General features: G+C 45.1%; 1 protein-coding gene and 1 pseudogene across 1 annotated transcript; one reads left to right on the forward strand and one right to left on the reverse strand.

The window, feature by feature from the left end:
* Nucleotides 1-1,706: 1,706 nt before the first annotated feature.
* On the reverse strand, nt 1,707-8,939 carry LOC124043216 (gastrula zinc finger protein XlCGF57.1-like). Its single transcript, XM_046361544.1, has 3 exons — nt 8,323-8,939; nt 6,287-6,374; nt 1,707-3,398 (listed from the first exon to the last, which is right to left on the reverse strand). Exons 1-3 carry the CDS (start codon nt 8,623-8,625, stop codon nt 1,969-1,971), a joined length of 1,821 nt encoding a protein of 606 aa, XP_046217500.1. The 5' UTR covers nt 8,626-8,939; the 3' UTR covers nt 1,707-1,968.
* Nucleotides 8,873-21,812, forward strand: LOC124043089 (annotated as a pseudogene).
* Nucleotides 21,813-22,808: the final 996 nt, after the last annotated feature.

Here is a 22,808-nt window from a genome sequence, read left to right on the forward strand (position 1 = left end):
AGCTTGGATGTGAACCGGATTGAACATCTCTGGAGAGACCTGAAAATAGCTGTGCAGCGACACTCCCCATCCAACCTGACAGAGCATGAGAAGATCTGCAGAGAAGAACAGAAGAAACTCCCCAAATACAGGTGTGCCAAGCTTGTAGCGTCATACCCAAAAGTCACTGTCAAAGATGCTTCAACAAAGTGCTGAGTAAAGGGTCTGAATACTTACAGTATGTAAATCTGATATTTTTTTTGCAAAAAAATTATAAAATGTTTTTGCTTTGTCATTGTGGTATTGTGTGTAGATTCAGGGGGGAAATTATTTAATCCATTTTAGAATAAGGCTGTAACGTAACAAAATGAGGAAAAAGTTAAGGGGTCTGAATACACTATGTATTTGCTATGCCTCCCCTAGTTCAGATGGAAACAGTTGTAGCCATTATCTGAGGATAACTGACTGAATAATTTTGTATTAGAGTACACAATCAAGATTTGAGCCATACAATTCAGACCATTCAGATGGCAGACTGATCAATTCGCTGACTGATAACTTTTATTTCTCTTTCGTAGGCTTTGTCACCATCAGTTGTTCCCAGGAGATTCAGCATACAGTAATATTATTTTAAATGAAATGAAAAAAAGTACTAAAAAGGGTGTTCATTAACAAAACAATGTAACTATGATCTACTATACTGAACAAAAATAAACGCAACATGCAACAATTTAAAAGATTTACTGAGCTACAGTTCATATAAAGGAAATCAGTCAATTAAAATAAATCAATTAGGCTCTAATCTATGTACTTCACATGACTGCAAATACAGATATACATCTGTTGGTCCTAGATACCTTAATTAAACATAAAAGTATGGGTGTGGATCATAAAACCAGTCCGTATCTAGTGTGACCACCATTTGCATCATGCAGCGCGACACATCTCCTTCGCATAGAGGTTGATCAGGCTGTTGATTGTGGCCTGTGGAATGTTGTCCCACTCCTCTTCACTGGCTCTGCGAAGTTGCTGGATATTGGTGGGAACTGAAACATGCTGTCATACACGTTGATTCAGAGCATCCCAAACTTGATCAATGGGTGACATGTCTGGTGAGTATGTAAGCCATGGAAGAACTATGACATTTTCAGCTTCCAGGAATTGTGTACACGTCCTTGCAACATTATCATTCTGAAACACAAGGTGATGGCGGCGGATGAAGGGCACGACAGTGGGCCTCAGGATCTCAATATCTCTGTGCATTCAAATTGCCATCGATAAAATGCAATTGTCTTGGTTGTCCATAGCTTATGCCTACCCATGCCGTAACCCCACCACCACTGGGCATTTTGTTCACAACATTGACATCAGCAAACCGCTTGCCCACACAATGCCATACACATGGTCTACGGTTGAGAGGCTGGTAGGATGTACTGTCAAATTCTCTAAAACGACTTGAGGCGGCTTATGGTAAAGAAACTAACATAGCATTTGTCTGGCAACAGCTCTGGTCGACATTCCTGCAGTCAGCAAGTCAATTGCACGCTCCCTTAAAACTAGAAACATCTCTAGCATTGTGTTTTGTGACAAAATGGCTCATTTTTTAGGGCCTTTTGTCCCCAGCACAAGGCGCACCTGTGTAATGACCATGCTGTTTAATCAGCTTCTTGATATGCCACACCTGTCAGGTGGATGGATTATCCTGGCAAAGGAAAAAATGCTCACTAACAGGGATGTAAACAAATTTGTGAGCAATAAACTTTTTGTGCTTATGGAACATTTCTGAGATTTTTTATTTCAGCCCATGAAATATGGGACCAACACTTTACATGTTGCGTTTATATTTTTGCTCTGTATAATAATGTTTCAATGTATTCCATGACTATATAACATTATTGTTTTACTGTGGTGGATTCATCTAAAAGTGATTCCTATGAATACAATGAATTTCATAATAAAAAAGGTGTAATAAAAAATGGCAACCATGGATCATTTACGACATCTAGGCAGGTGTTTGGAGAGATGTGCTTTCCGAGTGAAGCTGAAAAGGCAGTGGGGGCAGGGATACGGTCTCTCCCCTGTGTGGGTCTTCATGTGGACTTTGACGTGACTCTGTTCATAAAAGCTCTTCCCACATTCTTGGCAGGAGTATGGCTTTATATCACGGTGAGTGTGGGTCCTCATGTGACTGGACAGAGAACCAGAACGGTTAAACCGGCTGGGGCATTCAGGGCATTCAAATGGCTTCTCCCCAGTGTGTAGGAGCTTGTGCTTGGACAGATCCCCAGACTGAGTGAAGCTTTTACCGCACTCGGTACAGGTGTATGGTTTCTCACCCGTGTGAGTCAGGTGATGGTTCTTCAGGTGTGAGAGTCTGAAAAATTTCTTGTCGCACACTGTGCAGTGGTAGGGCCTCTCCCCGGTATGTGAGCGCATGTGTAACTTCAACAACCCCAGCCTCAAGAACGCCCGCCCACAAACCCCACAGTGGTAGTTCTTCTCGTTGCTGTGGATCTTCAAGTGTGTTTTCAGATAAGCTTTGTCAGCAAAGTCTTTACCACAAACGGTGCATTTGAAAGGTCTCTCCCCCGAGTGTGTTCGCAGGTGAAGCTTCAGATGGGCCCTGCTTGCATACCGCTTATCGCATTGGGTGCAGGAGAACTTCCGCTCACCAGTGTGAACCGACATGTGAGTCCAGAGGAGCGACTTCCGTTTGAAAGTCTTCCCGCAGTCCTGGCATTTGAACGGCTTGAGCCCCGAGTGTATTAACGAGTGATAACGGTAACCGCTGTTCTCTGAGAAGCGCTTGCCGCACTCCTTACATTCGTACGGCTTCTCTCCAGTGTGGATGCGCATGTGAGTGTCCAGGCTCGTAGGAGTACTGAGGATCTTCCCACACTCTGAGCAATGGAAACCGACTTCCAGACAGACCACCGTCTTAGTGTCCTTAGGTTTAGTGCCCTCTGGTTCTTGACACCGGTGTGGCCCTAGTCCCCAGCAATTTTCAAAGCTCTTCCCACAGTCAGCACAACTGATATGACCATCGGTGCGAAAAACAGCCATTTTGTGCAAATTCTTGCAGTGCTTCAGCAGGGTTCCCAGGTACGGGAATCTACGGGCACACTGCGGGCAGGGGTGGAGTTTCCCCGGAACCCTGGGGGGACGGGCAGGTTTCTGGGGAAGGGCGGAGGGGTGGGCCTGGCGGGTGTGGATGTGTAGCTGTCGTGGGGTATGGAACATGCAGCTGCACTGGGGACAGCTGTGTGTGGGGGCGTACACGGTTTTACTCTTTGAGACATGGCTTTTCAGCATGGCCAGGTACTGCTTCTGGTGTTTGGTCTTGATGTGGTTCTCCAGGAAGTAACAGTCAGTGAAGGAGATGGTGCAGTGTGGACAAGGAAAGAACTGCGGAGAAGAGACTGAGGGAAAGGGATAAAGAGGTGATTAGGCCTTGAACTCAGAATAGCAGTGTGTTCTGTTCAGCTTGTGAAAATGAGGACCAAATATCAACTTTGATAGCTTGCTACTACTATAATAGATTTAAAAACAATAGGTTTCTTGCCCGTTATGAATTTATCAGAGTTGTTGACCTCAAAATAATAATATCCACTCTTTAAATAGCATACCTCTGTCAGTGAAGGGCTGTTAATTTAAAACCAAGACTCGAATTGAGAAGGTATGAAAGAAAATGGCAAAACGCATCTGTCCGACGCACTATGAACAACTTTTATGAGAAGATTGTTAGCTTAAGATTTAAGAAAAAAAACAGATCTGATTAAATAAAGTGATGTATAACAGAGCTTTGGTCCGAGATGCTTTGTGAACCAAGCTGTAAAATACACAGGACAGACGTGACTCCAATGCATATGGGGATATGCATTGCTTCATTTCTTTGACAATCAGAGGCTAAACTACAACCTCCTATAGCAGATGAGACAAATGTACTTTGCTGGGGTGGAAAGGTAGGCCTTCTCTGTCTGGGGTGGAAAGGTAGGCCTTCTCTGTCTGGGTGGAAAGGTAGGCCTTCTCTGTCTGGGGTGGAAAGGTAGGCCTTCTCTGTCTGGGGTGGAAAGGTAGACCTTCTCTGTCTGGGGTGGAAAGGTAGGCCTTCTCTGTCTGGGGTGGAAAGGTAGGGCCTTCTCTGTCTGGGGTGGAAAGGTAGGCCTTCTCTGTCTGGGGTGGAAAGGTAGGCCTTCTCTGTCTGGGGTGGAAAGGTAGGCCTTCTCTGTCTGGGGTGGAAAGGTAGAGCCTTCTCTGTCAGGGGTGGAAAGGTAGGCCTTCTCTGTCTGGGGTGGAAAGGTAGGCCTACTCTGTCTGGGGTGGAAAGGTAGGCCTACTCTGTCTGGGGTGGAAAGGTAGGCCTACTCTGTCTGGGGTGGAAAGGTAGGGCCTTCTCTGTCTGGGGTGGAAAGGTAGGCCTTCTCTGTCTGGGGTGGAAGGGTAGGCCTTCTCTGTCTGGGGTGGGAAAGGTAGGCCTTCTCTGTCTGGGGTGGAAAGGTAGGGCCTACTCTGTCTGGGGTGGAAAGGTAGAGCCTTCTCTGTCTGGGGTGGAAAGGTAGGCCTTCTCTGTCTGGGGTGGAAAGGTAGGCCTTCTCTGTCTGGGGTGGAAAGGTAGGGCCTTCTCTGTCTGGGGTGGAAAGGTAGGGCCTACTCTGTCTGGGGTGGAAAGGTAGGCCTTCTCTGTCTGGGGTGGAAAGGTAGGGCCTACTCTGTCTGGGGTGGAAAGGTAGGGCCTACTCTGTCTGGGGTGGAAAGGTAGGGCCTTCTCTGTCTGGGGTGGAAAGGTAGGCCTTCTCTGTCTGGGGTGGAAAGGTAGGCCTTCCCTGTCTGGGGTGGAAAGGTAGGCCTTCTCTGTCTGGGGTGGAAAGGTAGGCCTTCTCTGTCTGGGGTGGAAAGGTAGGCCTTCTCTGTCTGGGGTGGAAAGGTAGGCCTTCTCTGTCTGGGGTGGAAAGGTAGGCCTTCTCTGTCTGGGGTGGAAAGGTAGGCCTTCTCTGTCTGGGGTGGAAAGGTAGGGCCTTCTCTGTCTGGGGTGGAAAGGTAGGCCTTCTCTGTCTGGGGTGGAAAGGAAAGCCTACTCTGTCTTGGGTGGAAAGGTAGGCCTACTCTGTCTGGGGTGGAAAGGTAGGCCTTCTCTGTCTGGGGTGGAAAGGTAGGGCCTTCTCTGTCTGGGGTGGAAAGGTAGGCCTTCTCTGTCTGGGGTGGAAAGGTAGGGCCTTCTCTGTCTGGGGTGGAAAGGTAGGGCCTTCTCTGTCTGGGGTGGAAAGGTAGGGCCTTCTCTGTCTGGGGTGGAAAGGTAGGGCCTACTCTGTCTGGGGTGGAAAGGTAGGCCTTCTCTGTCTGGGGTGGAAAGGTAGGGCCTACTCTGTCTGGGGTGGAAAGGTAGGGCCTTCTCTGTCTGGGGTGGAAAGGTAGGGCCTTCTCTGTCTGGGGTGGAAAGGTAGGCCTACTCTGTCTTGGGTGGAAAGGTAGGGCCTACTCAGTCTTGGGTGGAAAGGTAGTCCTAACTTTTGAAAGTACCATGCTCAAATTCCTAATGATGTCTCAGATTTAATTATTTGCAAACAGGGACAGTTTTGTTGCAAACAAAACACACTGATTTGGCATTAGAGAAATATGATAAGATTAACACATAGGCCTCGCTCTCCATCCATTTGTATAGTCTTGTAATTTGTGTGTTATTAAAAAAGATTCTGCTAATATGAACAATTGCATGAAATGTTTATAAAAAGGCAATTTTTTCTCTGACCTGAAAACACAGTGACAGATTCATGCAATGATTTTACAATAAAGGAGATCTTTCCACCCAAACTCTTGTCCATGGCGAACTCACAACCTTCAGGCCCTCAGCCCTGTGTGCTATAAAAATTCCTGCATTGCCCTCTAATGCACACAGGTCGAATAACAGTTTATAAAACTACATATGTAAGGCTCTAGTCTGTCCAAGAAGTGAGGATAAATGCTAGGCATGTTTTCTGGTACCCGCTTTGTGTTTTAATTCCTATTTGGGTATAGGGGAGGGTCACTTGTTTTTTTACAGTCTTCAGGGAGGGTTTAGGTTAAATATATTTTGCTGAAGGGAGGCCATCCATTTTCATTAGTGGTCTGATTTTCTTCATCTAACCCTTATTGTAAATAATGTTCACACCCTATGGGGTGGGAGAGGGGACACATAAAAAAGAGAAATATAATTTTCCTAATTCCAGAATAAAGAAATAATCCCTGCTGATATAAAATTAAAATCTTCAGTAATGTATCACCCATTTTCACTGCAGTATTGGGTGTAGACTGGAGTATGTACATGTCCTACCTTCACTGTTGTCTTCATCCCTCCTGGCATCTGTCTCCTCCTTCACCAAACGCACTTTAGTTTCTCTCAGAAGAGTCTTAAGCACCACCTTAATAGATTAGAAAGATGAAGAAACCACAGTCAGCATAAACCAACAACCTTCACTGAACAAAAATATAAAACGCAACATGCAACAATTTCAAGGATTTTACCGAGTTACAGTTCATTGAAGGAAATCGGTCAATTAAAATAAATTAGGCCCTGGTCTATGGATGTGGCCTGTGTAATGTTATCCCACTCCTCTTCAATGGCTGTGTGAAGTTGTCCCACTCCTCTTCAATGGCTGTGTGAAGTTATCCCACTCCTCTTCAATGGCTGTGTGAAGTTGTCCCACTCCTCTTCAATGGCTGTGTGAAGTTATCCCACTCCTCTTCAATGGCTGTGTGAAGTTATCCCACTCCTCTTCAATGGCTGTGTGAAGTTGCTGGATGTTGGCGGGAACTGGAACATGCTGTCGTACATGTCAATCCAGAGCATCTCCAACTTGCTCAATGGGTGACATGTCTGGTGAGTATGAATGGCACGACAATGGGCCTCAGGATCTCGTCACGGTATCTCTGTGTATTCAAATTACCATCGATAAAAATACAATTATGTTTGTTGTCCGAAGCTTATGCCTGCCCATACCATAACCCCACCACCACTGGGCACTCTGTTCACAACGTTGACATCAGCAAACCAAGGTTAGCATTTATCGGTTATGATTTCAAACTGCAATCAGGTCAAGACCCTGGTGAGGACGACGAGCAGCAGATGAGCTTCTCCGAGGCGGTTTCTAACCGTTTGTGCAGAAATTCTTTGGTTGTGCAAACACACAGTTTCATCAGCTGTCAAGGTGGCTGGTCTCAGACGATCCCACAGGTGAAGGACCCGGATGTGTAGGTCCTGGGTTGGTGTGGTTACCACATGCCAAATTCTCTAAATGACATTGGAGGTGGCTTATGGTAGAGAAATTAACATTAAATTCTCTGGCAACAGCTCTGGTGGACAGTCCTGTAGTCAGCATGCCAATTGTGGCATTGTGTTGTGTGACAAAAACTGCACATTTTAGAGTGGCTTTCTATTGTCCCCAGCATAATGATCATTCTGTTTAATCAGCTTCTTGATATGCCACACCAGTCAGGTGGATGGATTATCTTGGTAAAGTAGAAATACTCACTAACAGGGATGTAAACAAATGTGTCCACAACAAGCTTTTTGTGTTTATGGAACATTTCTGGGATCTTTTATTTCAGCTCGTGAAACCAACACCTTACATAATTTGTTTATGAGCTGTCCATCTTCGATTGATTGTGCTGCGGCTGCAGCTTTAGTTTCAGCACAATGTAAGTTACTCAAATCTGGTTTATTGGGAGGTCAATAACTCTGATAAATACACCATGGGCAGGAAACATAATTGATTTAATTAAAAACAATATAGTAGCCGCAAGCTATCAAAGTTGACCTCCGGTCCTCCTCATCTTCTCAAACTGAACAGGATACAGGATATAGACTAGTCAGCGAGCAAGATAGTTCATCTTTTGGACTAGGCCTAATCAAATAGTATTTGCGGAAGAAGCATTTGACTCTCTTGCTGAACTGCCACTGTAGGCTACACAGCACAGCCATTGGTTAGGCAGATCAGCAAGAGCAGAGCAGGCCAGAGCTCAGGGTTGGAATATCCATTGCAGTGTATAATGCAGCCTAGTTGTAATTTACACCATCCCAGCAGCTATCTTAGAAATATAACTTGCTCTGCACTGCTCTGTGCATCACACTAAATAGCCAATATGCTCACTTGATATTGAGTGCCCAGCTTAGAATCAGAGATGAGGGGCAGCATCAGGCACGTCGATAAATAGCCTAATAAGAAACTAATTCTAAAACACTGGGAATTTGAAATTTCATAAATGACATGACCCTCCCCTGGACTAGATTTTCCTCCAGGTAACCATTCTGTACATTTCGATCCATCCTTAAAAGTCGCATGTTGGGGAAAGACTACTAACTCATCTTACGTTGGACAATTTTGTTAGTATCACCACAGGACTCCTCGATATCTTGCTACACCGGGTCGCTTGGTTGGACGTAGTTTGATGCTGCTTGACGTGCTTTTGCTTCTCCAGCAAAGGACGTTTGGAATGGTCACCAATTTCCTTCCGTTCAAAGTCTCCTGGTTCTTTTTTTATTCGGATGGAGTTGAAAGTAACCCCATTAGTGTTAGACTGTATAGTCCTCTTGGTTGTGTTGCTTTGCTTTTTCCCAGGTTTGTTATTCATCGTGTGGACTTGAGTATCTCCGTCGACACGTTCCCCTTCCATTGAATTCTGCGAGAAAGACGAGGTAGGTAACGTTAGACTGAACTCAAGACCAGCTCACCACAATGATATCCTATCCAACACACTAAAAAATAAAACATTAGGCTGCACTATCCAAAAAATAAATCTATACACTATACATCTGCATGACTCAAATGCTTTAACTGATTATTGATAGAACATCCATGTGGCATGCGCAGTATCTGCGCAAATATGAACACACGAAAGAGCATGCCGTCAATCACTTCCGGAGTCAACAAATCTTCCACACATTTCAGGAAGGTTATCTAACCTGCAAGCAAATCATATCAAACATATTGTCATACATTGGCAAGACTTGCTTTTCAAAGAGACTAGCTATATTCCTTAGGGAATGCAGTCAGTGCTACGATAGCTGTAAATGTTAAGTGAAAAGGGCATAGGCTTGTTGTGTGACTGGGCTGACTGAGTTAGCATGCTATGGATTTCTCTGTTTTTAAAAACGGTGGTTATGATTGTGCGGCTACTACACCTGTCACGTCTTTAACAACACCAAAGCTGCCATACACTCGGAGCTACTCGCCTGTTTTTAGATGATCATGATTTACTTACAGTTTGCTGGACCCATTTGACAATGGGTACAAGTCTATTTATTGTTTCTTTTGACGTCAGCACACAGGTGAGACCGCAGTCTTTCTAAGGGCCACAGAGGTTAAACACGTAACTGACCTTTGTGCTGATTCGCTTGGCTACATTATTTTCTAATAGACAGACATGTTTAAATAAAGTAGGCATTTCTGTTGTCTTTTCAGGAAAATGTCATCCAGAAGACAAACGGACCATCTAGAGAGGACAGCCAGCAACTACAGACAAGATGTGAGTGACCATCCAGCTGTGTTTGTACTGTAGCAACAAACCTGTGGTTTATGCAATCCAAAACTGAAAACAGTTTTAGATCTGTGTTATGAGACTGACAATATCGAAGACATTTTGTTAATCTGTGTATGTCTAGGCTAAAGGTTTCTAATGTACAGATTCTCAACTATTGCCACTGTTTAATTGTGTTAATCTTCATGATTGATTGACAGGTTATTTCATTTGTAAACTGTGTGTTGGTGTGTGTGTCCAGCGTGTATATCCGGCGCGGGTATGTGGCATCATGGACGAACGAGTCTGAGACAGTGAAACGCCTCTGGCTAGCTGTCCATCCAGACTTCACTTTCAGAGCTGGCCAGTGGGTGAGTAGTACAGTACTGTCATTTGTTTGGCGACATACATAGCTCATTGAAAGGAGACTGAATACAGCATTTACACCAATGGCTTTGGGGAGAGGATGTTTACACCTTTCAGATCTGCACAAGTGCGTAGGCTATAGGTATGGGTAGATACGGTAAATTAACCAGTATATCACATCAACAGTTTGTTGGACAAAAGGTATAGAGGTTAACAGATTCATTATCGGGCACAGGCTGCTGTCAATCATCACGCACAGTGAGAGAAATGACCTGCTGCAATCCATCAAGGTCTTGCGCAAACCTCTTTTTATAATGGCTGTAATACCTTTACCAGGCACTAGAGGGAAGTGTTGTATTGAATGTGTGTAATGCTATTTACAGTGTTGCTCTGCCCTGCCACTGTTCCCCAGGTCATTGTGTTCGTTTTTCTCAATTGCTAAAACACAATTTCTGAAACCTTGCTCCATTTCCTGAAAACATTCAACACAAAACCTCGTATTCAAGCACTATTTACATAACCTCTGACTCCTCTCGCAAAATAAAACATTCGCCTCAAAACAGTTTTACCTGTGTTCAAACACTGCTCTCAAATCATAAACAATGAGATCAAAATGATATACACTCTCAAGCAGTCAGCAAACAATACACCAAAAAATAGAAACAATTCTCAGGGAGAAGAACATTTTTAATAAATAAAAATATTCATATTTTTTCGTCATTGTCCTTTGATGAACGGAAACATGTTCTATCTTAGTAGCTCAAAATTGATCAGAAATTACTACTCTGCTTTGCTCTTTGCAATTTAGTTTTTTGTTCTTCCTCCTCCTTGTACCCCTATTTTTACAGTACTGTACCCTGCATCTCACAAACTTGCCCTTTGTCTCTGTGATACTGTAATTCTTGTTCTTTGTTGATATGAACCTGCAACCAGTCAAAATCTATTGCGCAGTCAGTTCTGTTAATAAATGGAAAGCACAATGTTCAGGGCCATACAATTCATCCATTGTACAGTATACAGCCTACAATACACTGTACTACAGTATCCATTCTCAGACTTTCTCCTTCCCACCTTCAACAACCTGTTTGCTCTCTGAACTGGCTTATATTGTTGAACTTGTTCTCAACTTGGTTAAATAAATAAAGGTGAAATAAATAAAATCAATATTGGTTGTGTCACATCATTTGAAACGGGTTAAATCATCTTTGAGTGGTTGTGTTCAATCAATGACATATGTTCTCTATTTGTATTTGATTGTTGCCACTGTAGTACCAGTATGGATGAAATGTGCATTAGAGTGCAGAATGTGTTTTGAGAATGAGAATGTGTTTAGAGTTTTGCTGAAAAGTCTAAGTGAGATCTGCAAATAGTGTTTTATCATGTGAAATGGTTTAAGGTATTGACAACAGACTGCATAATTAGCTAAATGAGTCCAGGCAACTGAGAACTTTGTTCAGCCAATGGTGTTTTAGTGTTTTAGCAATTGAGAAACTGTAAAAGACATTGTTCTCAATCAACCCACCTGGTTAAAATACAGGTAAAAAAATAAGTTGATAAACAAATGCATATGATGACAGCAGGAAGCAGTTAGGGGGGATTTCCAACTTACAAGATTGTTTCAGACCCACTAACAGGCTTCATAACATGTGCCATTTAGCACTCTGTTTTTCCAAAGCGACATAGTCATGCGTGCATTCATTACCAATGGGTAGTCCCGGGAATCGAACTCACTACCCTGGCGTTACACGTGGCACGCTCTACCCACTGAGCTACAAAGGAAAACAGCATTAGTATTGTAGCTAAAAGCAAAGCACACATCCATAAACATGTTTAATTTATGATGTAAAAGTACATTCAGTTGATAAATATCCCCTTCAACTCTGTGGCCCATACTGTTGGTGGGCGGTTTGTGTTGTGTATAAACAGAAGAGGTTGGTACGTTGCCCCGCCGGGGTTCAGTAATGGATGTAAATACTATACCTTACACCTCCTCCAGTCCATATGACAGATGGGTAGGAGGAGTGGGAGAAACGTGTGTGTCTCTGTTTACGTGTCAGAGAGGGAGAGACGTGTGTGTGTCTCTGTTTACGTGTCAGAGAGGGAGAGAAGTGTGTGTCTCTGTTTACATGTCAGAGAGGGAGAGACGTGTGTGTCTCTGTTTACATGTCAGAGAGGGAGAGACGTGTGTGTCTCTGTTTACGTGTCAGAGAGGGAGAGACGTGTGTGTGTGTCTGTTTACGTGTCAGAGAGGGACAGACGTGTGTGTGTGTGTGTGTGTGTCTGTTTACGTGTCAGAGAGGGAGAGACGTGTGTGTGTGTCTCTGTTTACGTGTCAGAGAGGGAGAGACGTGTGTGTGTGTGTGTGTGTGTGTGTGTGTCTCTGTTTACGTGTCAGAGAGGGAGAGACGTGTGTGTGTGTCTCTGTTTACGTGTCAGAGAGGGAGAGACGTGTGTGTGTGTCTCTGTTTACGTGTCAGAGAGGGAGAGACGTGTGTGTGTCTCTGTTTACGTGTCAGAGAGGGAGAGACGTGTGTGTGTCTCTGTTTACGTGTCAGAGAGGGAGAGACGTGTGTGTGTGTCTCTGTTTACGTGTCAGAGGGAGAGACGTGTGTGTGTGTCTCTGTTTACGTGTCAGAGAGGGTGAGACGTGTGTGTGTGTCTCTGTTTACGTGTCAGAGAGGGAGAGACGTGTGTGTGTGTCTCTGTTTACGTGTCAGAGAGGGAGAGACGTGTGTGTGTGTCTCTGTTTACGTGTCAGAGAGGGAGAGACGTGTGTGTGTGTCTCTGTTTACGTGTCAGAGAGGGAGAGACGTGTGTGTGTGTCTCTGTTTACGTGTCAGAGAGGGAGAGACGTGTGTGTCTCTGTTTACGTGTCAGAGAGGGAGAGACGTGTGTGTGTGTCTGTTTTACGTGTCAGAGAGGGAGAGATGCTTGCTAGTTGTTATTGCCTACTTTTTTTCTTCTTTTTCTCCAAACTTGTGGAAAGTTACCACTTCCTGTGGTATGTTATGTAAAGATATGTGAGTGACATGGACACATTCTGTACATTTTGAGGTTGCTTTTGAATCCGTTAGATTACGTTCTCAGTTGGACATGTTTTGCATTATTTAACAATAAGGATTCTCTTTTTGTCTCTCGGTCTGTTTCTCTGTGTGTCCAGGGTGGACTTCTTTATCCCTGGTATGGAGAAGGTAGGAGGATTCTCTTTTTGTCTCTCGGTCTGTTTCTCTGTGTGTCCAGGGTGGACTTCTTTATCCCTGGTATGGAGAAGGTAGGAGGATTCTCTTTTTGTCTCTCGGTCTGTCTCTCTGTGTGTCCAGGGTGGACTTCTTTATCCCTGGTATGGAGAAGGTAGGAGGATTCTCTGTGTGTTCCAGTCCAGGTCTGCTGCAGAGAGAGGGCATTATCGAGCTGGCTGTCAAATACACAGAACATCCCCCCGCACATTGGATACACACCAAGGTAAGTGTGTGTGTGTGTACATTGAAATGAACATTTTCATATGTACTTTGTTTCTGCCTCAAAATCAATAGCAGTGTCTGTCAGTCTTTCTGCCTGTCTCTCCATTTGGTGTGTGTGTGTGTGTGTGTTTTTCTAGGTTGTATTGTAAGTCTGATCTCATCCAGTAGCTGTGTCTTCTCTGAGCAGTAAGCTGTGTGTGACTGTGGTTGTCGCCACATAAAGCCGTCTGATATTCCACAGTAAAGTGGTTGGAGACTGTACTCAGCCCTGGGATTGTTTGATGGGCCTGTTAACTCTTCCGTCTGTACTGGGTTAGAGTGTGGGGACTGTGACAACAGATAAAGCAGAGGAGTGTGTGTGTGTGTGTGTGTGTGTGTGTGTGTGTGTGTGTGTGTGTGTGTGTGTGTGTGTGTGTGTGTGTGTGTGTGTGTGTGTGTGTGTGTGTGTGTGTAACAGCTGTGTGTGTGTGTGTGTAACAGCTGTGTGTGTGTGTGTAACAGCTGTGTGTGTGTGTGTGTAACAGCTGTGTGTGTGTGTGTGTAACAGCTGTGTGTGTGTGTGTAACAGCTGTGTGTGTGTGTGTAACAGCTGTGTGTGTGTGTGTGACAGCTGTGTGTGTGTCTGTGTGTGTGTGACAGCTGTGTGTGTGTGTGTGTGACAGCTGTGTGTGTGTGTGTGTGTGTGTGCTGTGTGTGTGTGTGTGTGTGACAGCTGTGTGTGTGTGTGTGTGTGTGTGTGTGTGTGTGTGTGTGTGTGTGTGTGTGTGTGTGTGTGTGTGTGTGTGTGTGTGTGACAGCTGTGTGTGTGTGTGTGTGTGTGACAGCTGTGTGTGTGTGTGTGTGTGTGTGTGTGTGTGTGTGACAGCTGTGTGTGACAGCTGTGTGTGACAGCTGTGTGTGTGTGTGTGTGTGAGAGCTGTGTGTGTGTGTGTGTGTGACAGCTGTGTGTGTGTGTGTGTGTGACAGCTGTGTGTGTGTGTGTGTTGACAGCTGTGTGTGTGACAGCTGTGTGTGTGTGTGTGTGTGTGACAGCTGTGTGTGTGTGTGTGTGTGTGTGTGACAGCTGTGTGTGTGTGTGACAGCTGTGTGTGTGTGTGTGTGTGTGTGCTGTGTGTGTGTGTGTGTGTGTGTGTGTGTGTGTGTGTGTGTGTGCTGTGTGTGTGTGTGTGTGTGTGTGTGTGTGTGTGTGTGTGTGTGTGACAGCTGTGTGTGTGTGTGTGTGTGTGTGTGTGACAGCTGTGTGTGTGTGTGTGTGACAGCTGTGTGTGTGTGTGTGTGACAGCTGTGTGTGTGTGTGTTTGACAGCTGTGTGTGTGTGACAGCTGTGTGTGTGTGACAGCTGTGTGTGTGTGACAGCTGTGTGTGTGTGTGACAGCTGTGTGTGTGTGTGACAGCGACAGCTGTGTGTGTGTGTGACAGCTGTGTGTGACAGCTGTGTGTGTGTGTGTGACAGCTGTGTGTGTGTTTGACAGCTGTGTGTGTGTGTGTGTGTGTGTAACAGCTGTGTGTGTAACAGCTGTGTGTGTAACAGCTGTGTGTGTAACAGCTGTGTGTGTGTGTGTGTGTGTGTGTGTGTGTGTGTGTGTGTGTGTGTGTGTGTGTGTGTGTGTGTGTGTGTGTGTGTGTGTGTGTGTGTGTGTGTGTGTGTGTGTGTGACAGCTGTGTGTGTGTGTGTGTGTGTGTGTGACAGCTGTGTGTGTGTGACAGCTGTGTGTGTGTGACAGCTGTGTGTGTGTGTGACAGCTGTGTGTGTGTGTGTGTGTGTGTGACAGCTGTGTGTGTGTGTGACAGCTGTGTGTGTGTGACAGCTGTGTGTGTGTGTGACAGCTGTGTGTGTGTGTGTGTGTGTGTGTGTCAGCTGTGTGACAGCTGTGTGTGTGACAGCTGTGTGTGTGTGACAGCTGTGTGTGTTTGACAGCTGTGTGTGTGTGACAGCTGTGTGTGTGTGTGTGTTTGACAGCTGTGTGTGTGTGACAGCTGTGTGTGTGTGACAGCTGTGTGTGTGTGACAGCTGTGTGTGTGTGTGACAGCTGTGTGTGTGTGACAGCTACAGCTGTGTGTGTGTGTGACAGCTGTGTGTGACAGCTGTGTGTGTGTGTGTGTGTGTGACAGCTGTGTGTGTGTGTGACAGCTGTGTGTGTACAGCTGTGTGTGTGTGTGTGTGTAACAGCTGTGTGTGACAGCTGTGTGTGTGTGTGTGTGTGTGTGCTGTGTGTGTGTGTGTGTGTGTGTGTGTGTGTGTGTGTGTGTGTGTGTGTGTGTGTGTGTGTGTGTGTGTGGTGTGTGTGTAACAGCTGTGTGTGTGTGTGTGTGTGTGTGTGTGTACAGCTGTGTGTGTGTGTGTGCTGTGTGTGTGTGTGTGTGTGTGTGTGTGTGCTGTGTGTGTGTGTGTGTGTGTGTGTGTGTGTGTGTGTGCTGTGTGTGTGTGTGTGTGTAACAGCTGTGTGTGTGTAACAGCTGTGTGTGTGTAACAGCTGTGTGTGTGTAACAGCTGTGTGTGTGTAACAGCTGTGTGTGTGTAACAGCTGTGTGTGCTGTGTGTGTGTGTGTGTAACAGCTGTGTGTGTGTGTGTGTGTAACAGCTGTGTGTGTGTGTGTGTGTGTGTGTGTGTGTAACAGCTGTGTGTGTGTGTGTGTGTAACAGCTGTGTGTGTGTGTGTGTGTGTGTAACAGCTGTGTGTGTGTAACAGCTGTGTGTGTGTGACAGCTGTGTGTGTGTAACAGCTGTGTGTGTGTAACAGCTGTGTGTGTGTAACAGCTGTGTGTGTGTGTGTAACAGCTGTGTGTGTGTGTAACAGCTGTGTGTGTGTGTGCTGTGTGTGTGTGTGTAACAGCTGTGTGTGTGTGTGTGTGTGTGTGTGTGTGTGTGTGTGTGTGTGTGTGTGTGTGTGTGTGTGTGTGTGTGTGTGTGTGTGTGTGTGTGCTGTGTGTGTGTGTGTGTAACAGCTGTGTGTGTGTGTGTGTGTGTGTAACAGCTGTGTGTGTGTGTGTGTGTGTGTGTGTAACAGCTGTGTGTGTGTGTGTGTGTGTGTGTGTAACAGCTGTGTGTGTGTGTGTGTGTGTGTGTGTGTGTGTGTGTGTGTGTGTAACAGCTGTGTGTGTGTGTGTGTGTGTGTGTGTGTGTGTGTGTAACAGCTGTGTGTGTGTGTGTGTGTGTGTGTGTGTGTGTGTGTGTGTGTGCTGTGTGTGTGTGTGTGTGTGTGTGTGTGTAACAGCTGTGTGTGTGTGGTTTTTATTTATTTATTTTATTTCACCTTTATTTAACCAGGTAGGCTAGTTGAGAACAGGTTCTCATTTGCAACTGCGACCTGGCCAAGATAAAGCATAGCAGTGTGAGCAGACAACAGAGTTACACATGGAGTAAACAATTAACAAGTCAATAACACAGTAGAGAAAAAAGGGGAGTCTATATACAATGAGTGCAAAAGGCATGAGGAGGTAGGCGAATAATTACAATATTGCAGATTAACACTGGAGTGATAAATGATCAGTTGATCATGTACAGGTAGAGATATTCTTGTGCAAAAGAGCAGAAAAGTAAATAAATAAAAACTGTGGGGATGAGGTAGGTGAAAATGGGTGGGCTATTTACCAATAGATTATGTACAGCTGCAGCGATCGGTTAGCTGCTCAGATAGCTGATGTTTGAAGTTGGTGAGGGAGATAAGTCTCCAACTTCAGCGATTTTTGCAATTCGTTCCAGTCACAGGCAGCAGAGTACTGGAACGAAAGGCGGCCGAATGAGGTGTTGGCTTTAGGGATGATCAATGAGATACACCTGCTGGAGCGCGTGCTACGGATGGGTGTTGCCATCGTGACCAGTGAGCTGAGATAAGGCGGAGCTTTGCCTAGCATGGCCTTGTAGATGACCTGGAGCCAGTGGGTTTGGCGACGAATATGTAGTGAGGGCCAGCCGACTAGAGCATACAAGTCGCAGTGGTGGGTAGTATAAGGTGCTTTAGTGACAAAACGGATGGCACTGTGATAAACTGCATCCAGTTTGCTGGGAAGAGTGTTGGAAGCAATTTTGTAGATGACATTGCCGAAGTCGAGGATCGGTAGGATAGTCAGTTTTACTAGGGTAAGCTTGGCAGCGTGAGTGAAGGAGGCTTTGTTGCGGAACAGAAAGCCGACTCTTGATTTGATTTTCGATTGGAGATGTTTGATATGGGTCTGGAAGGAGAGTTTGCAGTCTAGCCAGACACCTAGGTACTTATAGGTGTCCACATATTCAAGGTCGGAACCATCCAGTGTGGTGATGCTAGTCGGGCAAGCGGGTGCAGGCAGCGATCGGTTGAAAAGCATGCATTTGGTTTTACTAGCGTTTAAGAGCAGTTGGAGGCCACGGAAGGAGTGTTGTATGGCATTCAAGCTCGATTGGAGGTTAGATAGCACAGTGTCCAATGACGGGCCGAAAGTGTATAGAATGGTGTCGTCTGCGTAGAGGTGGATCAGGGAATCGCCCGCAGCAAGAGCAACATCATTGATATATACAGAGAAAAGAGTCGGCCCGAGAATTGAACCTTGTGGCACCCCCATAGAGACTGCCAGAGGACCGGACAACATGCCCTCCGATTTGACACACTGAACTCTGTCTGCAAAGTAATTGGTGAACCAGGCAAGGCAGTCATCCGAAAAACCGTGTGTGTGTGTAACAGCTGTGTGTGTGTGTGTAACAGCTGTGTGTGTGTGTAACAGCTGTGTGTGTGTGTAACAGCTGTGTGTGTGTGTGTAACAGCTGTGTGTGTGTGTGTAACAGCTGTGTGTGTGTGTGTGTGTGTGTGTGTGTGTGTGTGTGTGTGTGTGTGTGTGTGTGTGTGTGTGTGTGTGTGTGTGTGTGTGTGTGTGTGTGTGTGTGTGTGTAACAGCTGTGTGTGTGTGTGTAACAGCTGTGTGTGTGTGTGTACAGCTGTGTGTGTGTGTGTGTGTAACAGCTGTGTGTGTGTAACAGCTGTGTGTGTGTAACAGCTGTGTGTGTGTGTGTAACAGCTGTGTGTGTGTGTGTAACCGCTGTGTGTGTGTGTGTGTGTGTGTGTGTGTGTGTGTGTGTGTGTGTGTGTGTGTGTGTGTGTGTGTAACAGCTGTGTGTGTGTAACAGCTGTGTGTGTGTAACAGCTGTGTGTGTGTGTGTGTGTAACAGCTGTGTGTGTGTGTGTGTGTAACAGCTGTGTGTGTGTGTGTGTGTGTAACAGCTGTGTGTGTGTGTGTGTGTGTAACAGCTGTGTGTGTGTGTGTGTGTGTGTGTAACAGTGTGTGTGTGTGTGTGTGTGTGTGTGTGTGTGTGTGTGTGTGTGTGTGTGTGTGTGTGTGTGTGTGTAACAGCTGTGTGTGTGTAACAGCTGTGTGTGTGTGTGTGTGTGTAACAGCTGTGTGTGTGTAACAGCTGTGTGTGTGTGTGTGTGTGTAACAGCTGTGTGTGTGTAACAGCTGTGTGTGTGTGTGTGTGTAACAGCTGTGTGTGTAACAGCTGTGTGTGTGTGTGTGTGTGTGTGTGTGTGTGTGTGTGTGTGTGTAACAGCTGTGTGTGTGTGTGTGTGTGTATGTGTGTGTGTGTGTGTGTGTGTGTGTGTGTGTGTGTGTGTGTGTGTGTGTGTAACAGCTGTGTGTGTGTAACAGCTGTGTGTGTGTGTGTAACAGCTGTGTGTGTGTGTGTAACAGCTGTGTGTGTGTGTGTAACAGCTGTGTGTGTAACAGCTGTGTGTGTAACAGCTCTGTGTGTGTGTGTGTGTGTGTGTGTGTGTGTGTGTGTGTGTGTGTGTGTGTGTGTGTGTGTGTGTGTGTGTGTGTGTGTGTGTGTGTGTGTGTGTGTGTGTGTGTGTGTAACAGCGTCTGTGTCTCCTGAGACTCCGATGCTGCACTGGATGTTGCTTTTTTAACCTCTAAAACAGACTTTCTCCACAATAGGGAACAGAAAGCAGACTTCTAGAATGTGGACACATCTCATACCTGAGTTATTTATCATTACAAAATAAAAACTATTTATTCCCTCTCTCTCTCTCTCTCTCTCTCTCTCTCTCTCTCTCTCTCTCTCCTCAGTGCACCATGGACTCCCATGTAGCAATGCGTGTGGGCGGTAACTTCTTCTTTGACCCCGTGCCCTCTGACCCCTGTGTTGACCTGTTGTTGGGGGCGTGGGCATTAACCCTTTATACTCCATCCTGCTTCACGACGTTGACCTGCTACGACAGAACCCCGCAAAAGTAGGGAGGGGCTACAACATAGGCTCCACCCACCTCTGCTACAGCGCCAAGAACGAACAAGAGCTGCTCTTCAAAGTGAGGGGGGGTACGTGGGTTGACTCATAACTCGCAATCCCTGTGGTTATATCCGCAGGGCGGGTGGGTTTGGGAGGGGAGTAGGTGGGTTTACATTGAGGTTTCTTTTATTATCTGTTGTTAGTGTGTAGCCTAAGGGACTTCAAATCCATTTTTATTGGTCACATACACATATTTAGCAGATGTTATTGCGGGTGTAGAGAAACGTGTTCCTAGCTCCAACAGTGCAGTAGTGTCTGTCAAAATGGCACGTCAAGGGAACTGTGCTGTTCAGATGGTTTAAATGGAATAGTAACCTAACTGAAATCTGGACTGTAAGTCTATAACCTCTCGCATTGCCTAATATAACATTAACACCTGCAGAATGAAGCATTTGTTGCAGTAAAATTACACACCAAATGTAAATTTTGACTCAGGAACAGGAGTGGAGAAATATGATTTATTTATTTCATCATAGAGAATGAATACACGACCAGCACTGCCACATTTACAGACGGGCCCTATCTTTATAAGCACCATAAAATCTGATTTTAGTCTTTCAACCACATAAAATATGCATCTAAGCCAAACAAAACATTTTTTGGCTCGTTTTAACAGCTTTTAATTTCCTTAAAACCGGTCAAACTGATGTCAGTTTGAAAATGTTGCTTTCTTTGCGTTATTGCATTTTCTCCCCAGTCCCTAAACATCTTTGCTGTGTGAGAGAAGCAGAGAGAATTTTGATTTGATTTTATTAGGATCCCCATTATGGCGAAATTTGGTCTTACTGGTGTCTGACACGTAACAAAAAAGACTACAGACAAGACTTTACATGCATTCAAAAACATGAACATGTAGTGTGTGTATCAGTTGCACACACACCGCAAGTAGGTCACATAGGGGAGAGGCGTTGTGCCGTGAGGTGTTGCTTTATTTGTTTTTTGAAACCAGGTTTGCTCTTCACTATGGAAGGGAGTTCCATGCAGTCATGGCTCTGTATAATACTGTATGTTTCCTTGAATTTGTTCTGGACTTGAGGACTGTGAAAAGACCTCTGGTGGCATGTCTGGTGGGGGAAAGTGTATGTTTCTCAGTGCTGTATGTAAGTTGACTGTGCAAACTATTTGGAATTTCTTATAACTTGAAGTGATGCAGTCAGTCTTTCCTCAACTCTTAGCCAAGAGAGTCTGCCATGCATAGTATTGATATCACCCCACTGATTACAATGAAGAGTAAAATGTCTCGCTCTGTTCTGGGTTAGCTTGCAGCTTAACTAGGTCCATCTTTGCAGAACTTGACTATAATCAAGATGGCCACCCTTGATGCATTCATTCTATCGATTTATGACATTTTGATGAGCAAGGGTTTACAGTTGAAGTTGTGGCTTCCACATCACTGCACAGACGGCAGACATCGACCAGGAACTCCAACCGTCCATGTACCGTAAGTACTACAGAATGACCTTGACACAACCACAAATGTTTACTGAGACAATCTGCAATGGGTTGGAAATGAAACTAAAGATAGTTTATTTTGTTTGGCTGTTAAAAAATACATTCCCAATTCATTTAAATGGATGCTAGCCCATAAAATGACAGCACTACATGAAAGTACATTTTCTTGTTGATTTGATCTTCCACAGGTGGGAGGCTATCAGAAGGGGAGTTGCGTCGCCACGTCGACCCTAACACTATGCTGTGTTACCTGTGTGGCCCTCCACCTATGATAGAGAGCGTGGTCCAGACCTTGCTCAGTTTAGGCCTATCCCAGGACAGGATACTGTTTGAGAAGTGGTGGTAGTGCGTACTGGAGACAGACCTCTTCAACTATCCACTGCTGCGTCACTTGATATTGTATATCAATGGTGGGAGGACCCACCCTGCTCTCCCCCCAGTCCCTAGGAATTCTAAGACCAACCCAGCACACACCACCAAGACCACGCACCTGCCCACGTTACCATGGCAACATGTTTGGGGCCTTTGGACCATATTTTTTCCGCAGGTGTGACCACCTAAATGTGTATTTCTACCAGGTACCAACTTGTACAACTGGCAATTTGAACAAATTAACGAATCTCTCTTTATCGGAATATTCAACTCAACTATCACCTGACTCTGGTGTTCACCAAATGCAATGAACATCAGTTGTACAACCTGAGTGTGTATGGGGCCATTGATCTGAGCCTGGCTGATGGTGATCTCTGACCTGTGTGAAGTGCAGAAAAATGAGTGTATATATAGCTTTCCTGGTGATCTCTGACCTGTGTGAAGTGCAGAAAAATGAGTGTATATATAGCTTTCCTGGTGATCTCTGACCTGTGTGAAGTGCAGTATAATGAGTGTATATATAGCTTTCCTGGTGATCTCTGACCTGTGTGAAGTGCAGAAAAATGAGTGTATATATAGCTTTCCTGGTGATCTCTGACCTGTGTGAAGTGCAGAAAAATGAGTGTATATATAGCTTTCCTGGTGATCTCTGACCTGTGATCTCTGAAGTGCAGAAAAATGAGTGTATATATAGCTTTCCTGGTGATCTCTGACCTGTGTGAAGTGCAGAAAAATGAGTGTATATATAGCTTTCCTGGTGATCTCTGACCTGTGTGAAGTGCAGAAAAATGAGTGTATATATAGCTTTCCTGGTGATCTCTGACCTGTGTGAAGTGCAGAAAAATGAATGAGTGTATATATATATAGCTTTCCTGGTGATCTCTGACCTGTGTGAAGTGCAGAAAATGAGTGTATATATAGCTTTCCTGGTGATCTCTGACCTGTGTGAAGTGCAGTATAATGAGTGTATATATAGCTTTCCTGGTGATCTCTGACCTGTGTGAAGTGCAGAAAAATGAGTGTATATATAGCTTTCCTGGTGATCTCTGACCTGTGTGAAGTGCAGTATAATGAGTGTATATATAGCTTTCCTGGTGATCTCTGACCTGTGTGAAGTGCAGAAAAATGAGTGTATATATAGCTTTCCTGGTGATCTCTGACCTGTGTGAAGTGCAGTATAATGAGTGTGTATAGCTTTCCTAGTGATCTCTGACCTGTGTGAAGTGCAGTATAATGAGTGTATATATAGCTTTCCTGGTGATCCACTACAAGGATGGAGAAACACACTCAAACTGTCCTCAACTCATTGACTGTAATAGACTGAATCCTGCAGGGATACAAACTAGTCACCTTTTAGCGTAATTCGCCGTTTTGAATCCAAAATAGGTGACCTACGTGATTCGTGTAGATCCGATGAAAAAAAGTTTGGGGGG

The sequence above is a fragment of the Oncorhynchus gorbuscha genome, linkage group LG09, assembly GCF_021184085.1.
Source record: "Oncorhynchus gorbuscha isolate QuinsamMale2020 ecotype Even-year linkage group LG09, OgorEven_v1.0, whole genome shotgun sequence".
Classification (NCBI taxonomy): Eukaryota; Metazoa; Chordata; class Actinopteri; order Salmoniformes; family Salmonidae; genus Oncorhynchus; species Oncorhynchus gorbuscha.

What these genes read in the sequence shown, in the direction of transcription:
- LOC124043216 (XM_046361544.1), bottom strand. Translation starts at nt 8,625, where the DNA reads ATGGAAGGGGAACGTGTCGACGGAGATACTCAAGTCCACACGATGAAT. An exon ending in TACTAACAAAATTGTCCAAC is followed by an intron (nt 6,375 to 8,322) that starts GTAAGATGAGTT and finishes TAATCTATTAAG; the next exon opens with GTGGTGCTTAAGACTCTTCT. An exon ending in GGATGAAGACAACAGTGAAG is followed by an intron (nt 3,399 to 6,286) that starts GTAGGACATGTA and finishes CCTTTCCCTCAG; the next exon opens with TCTCTTCTCCGCAGTTCTTT.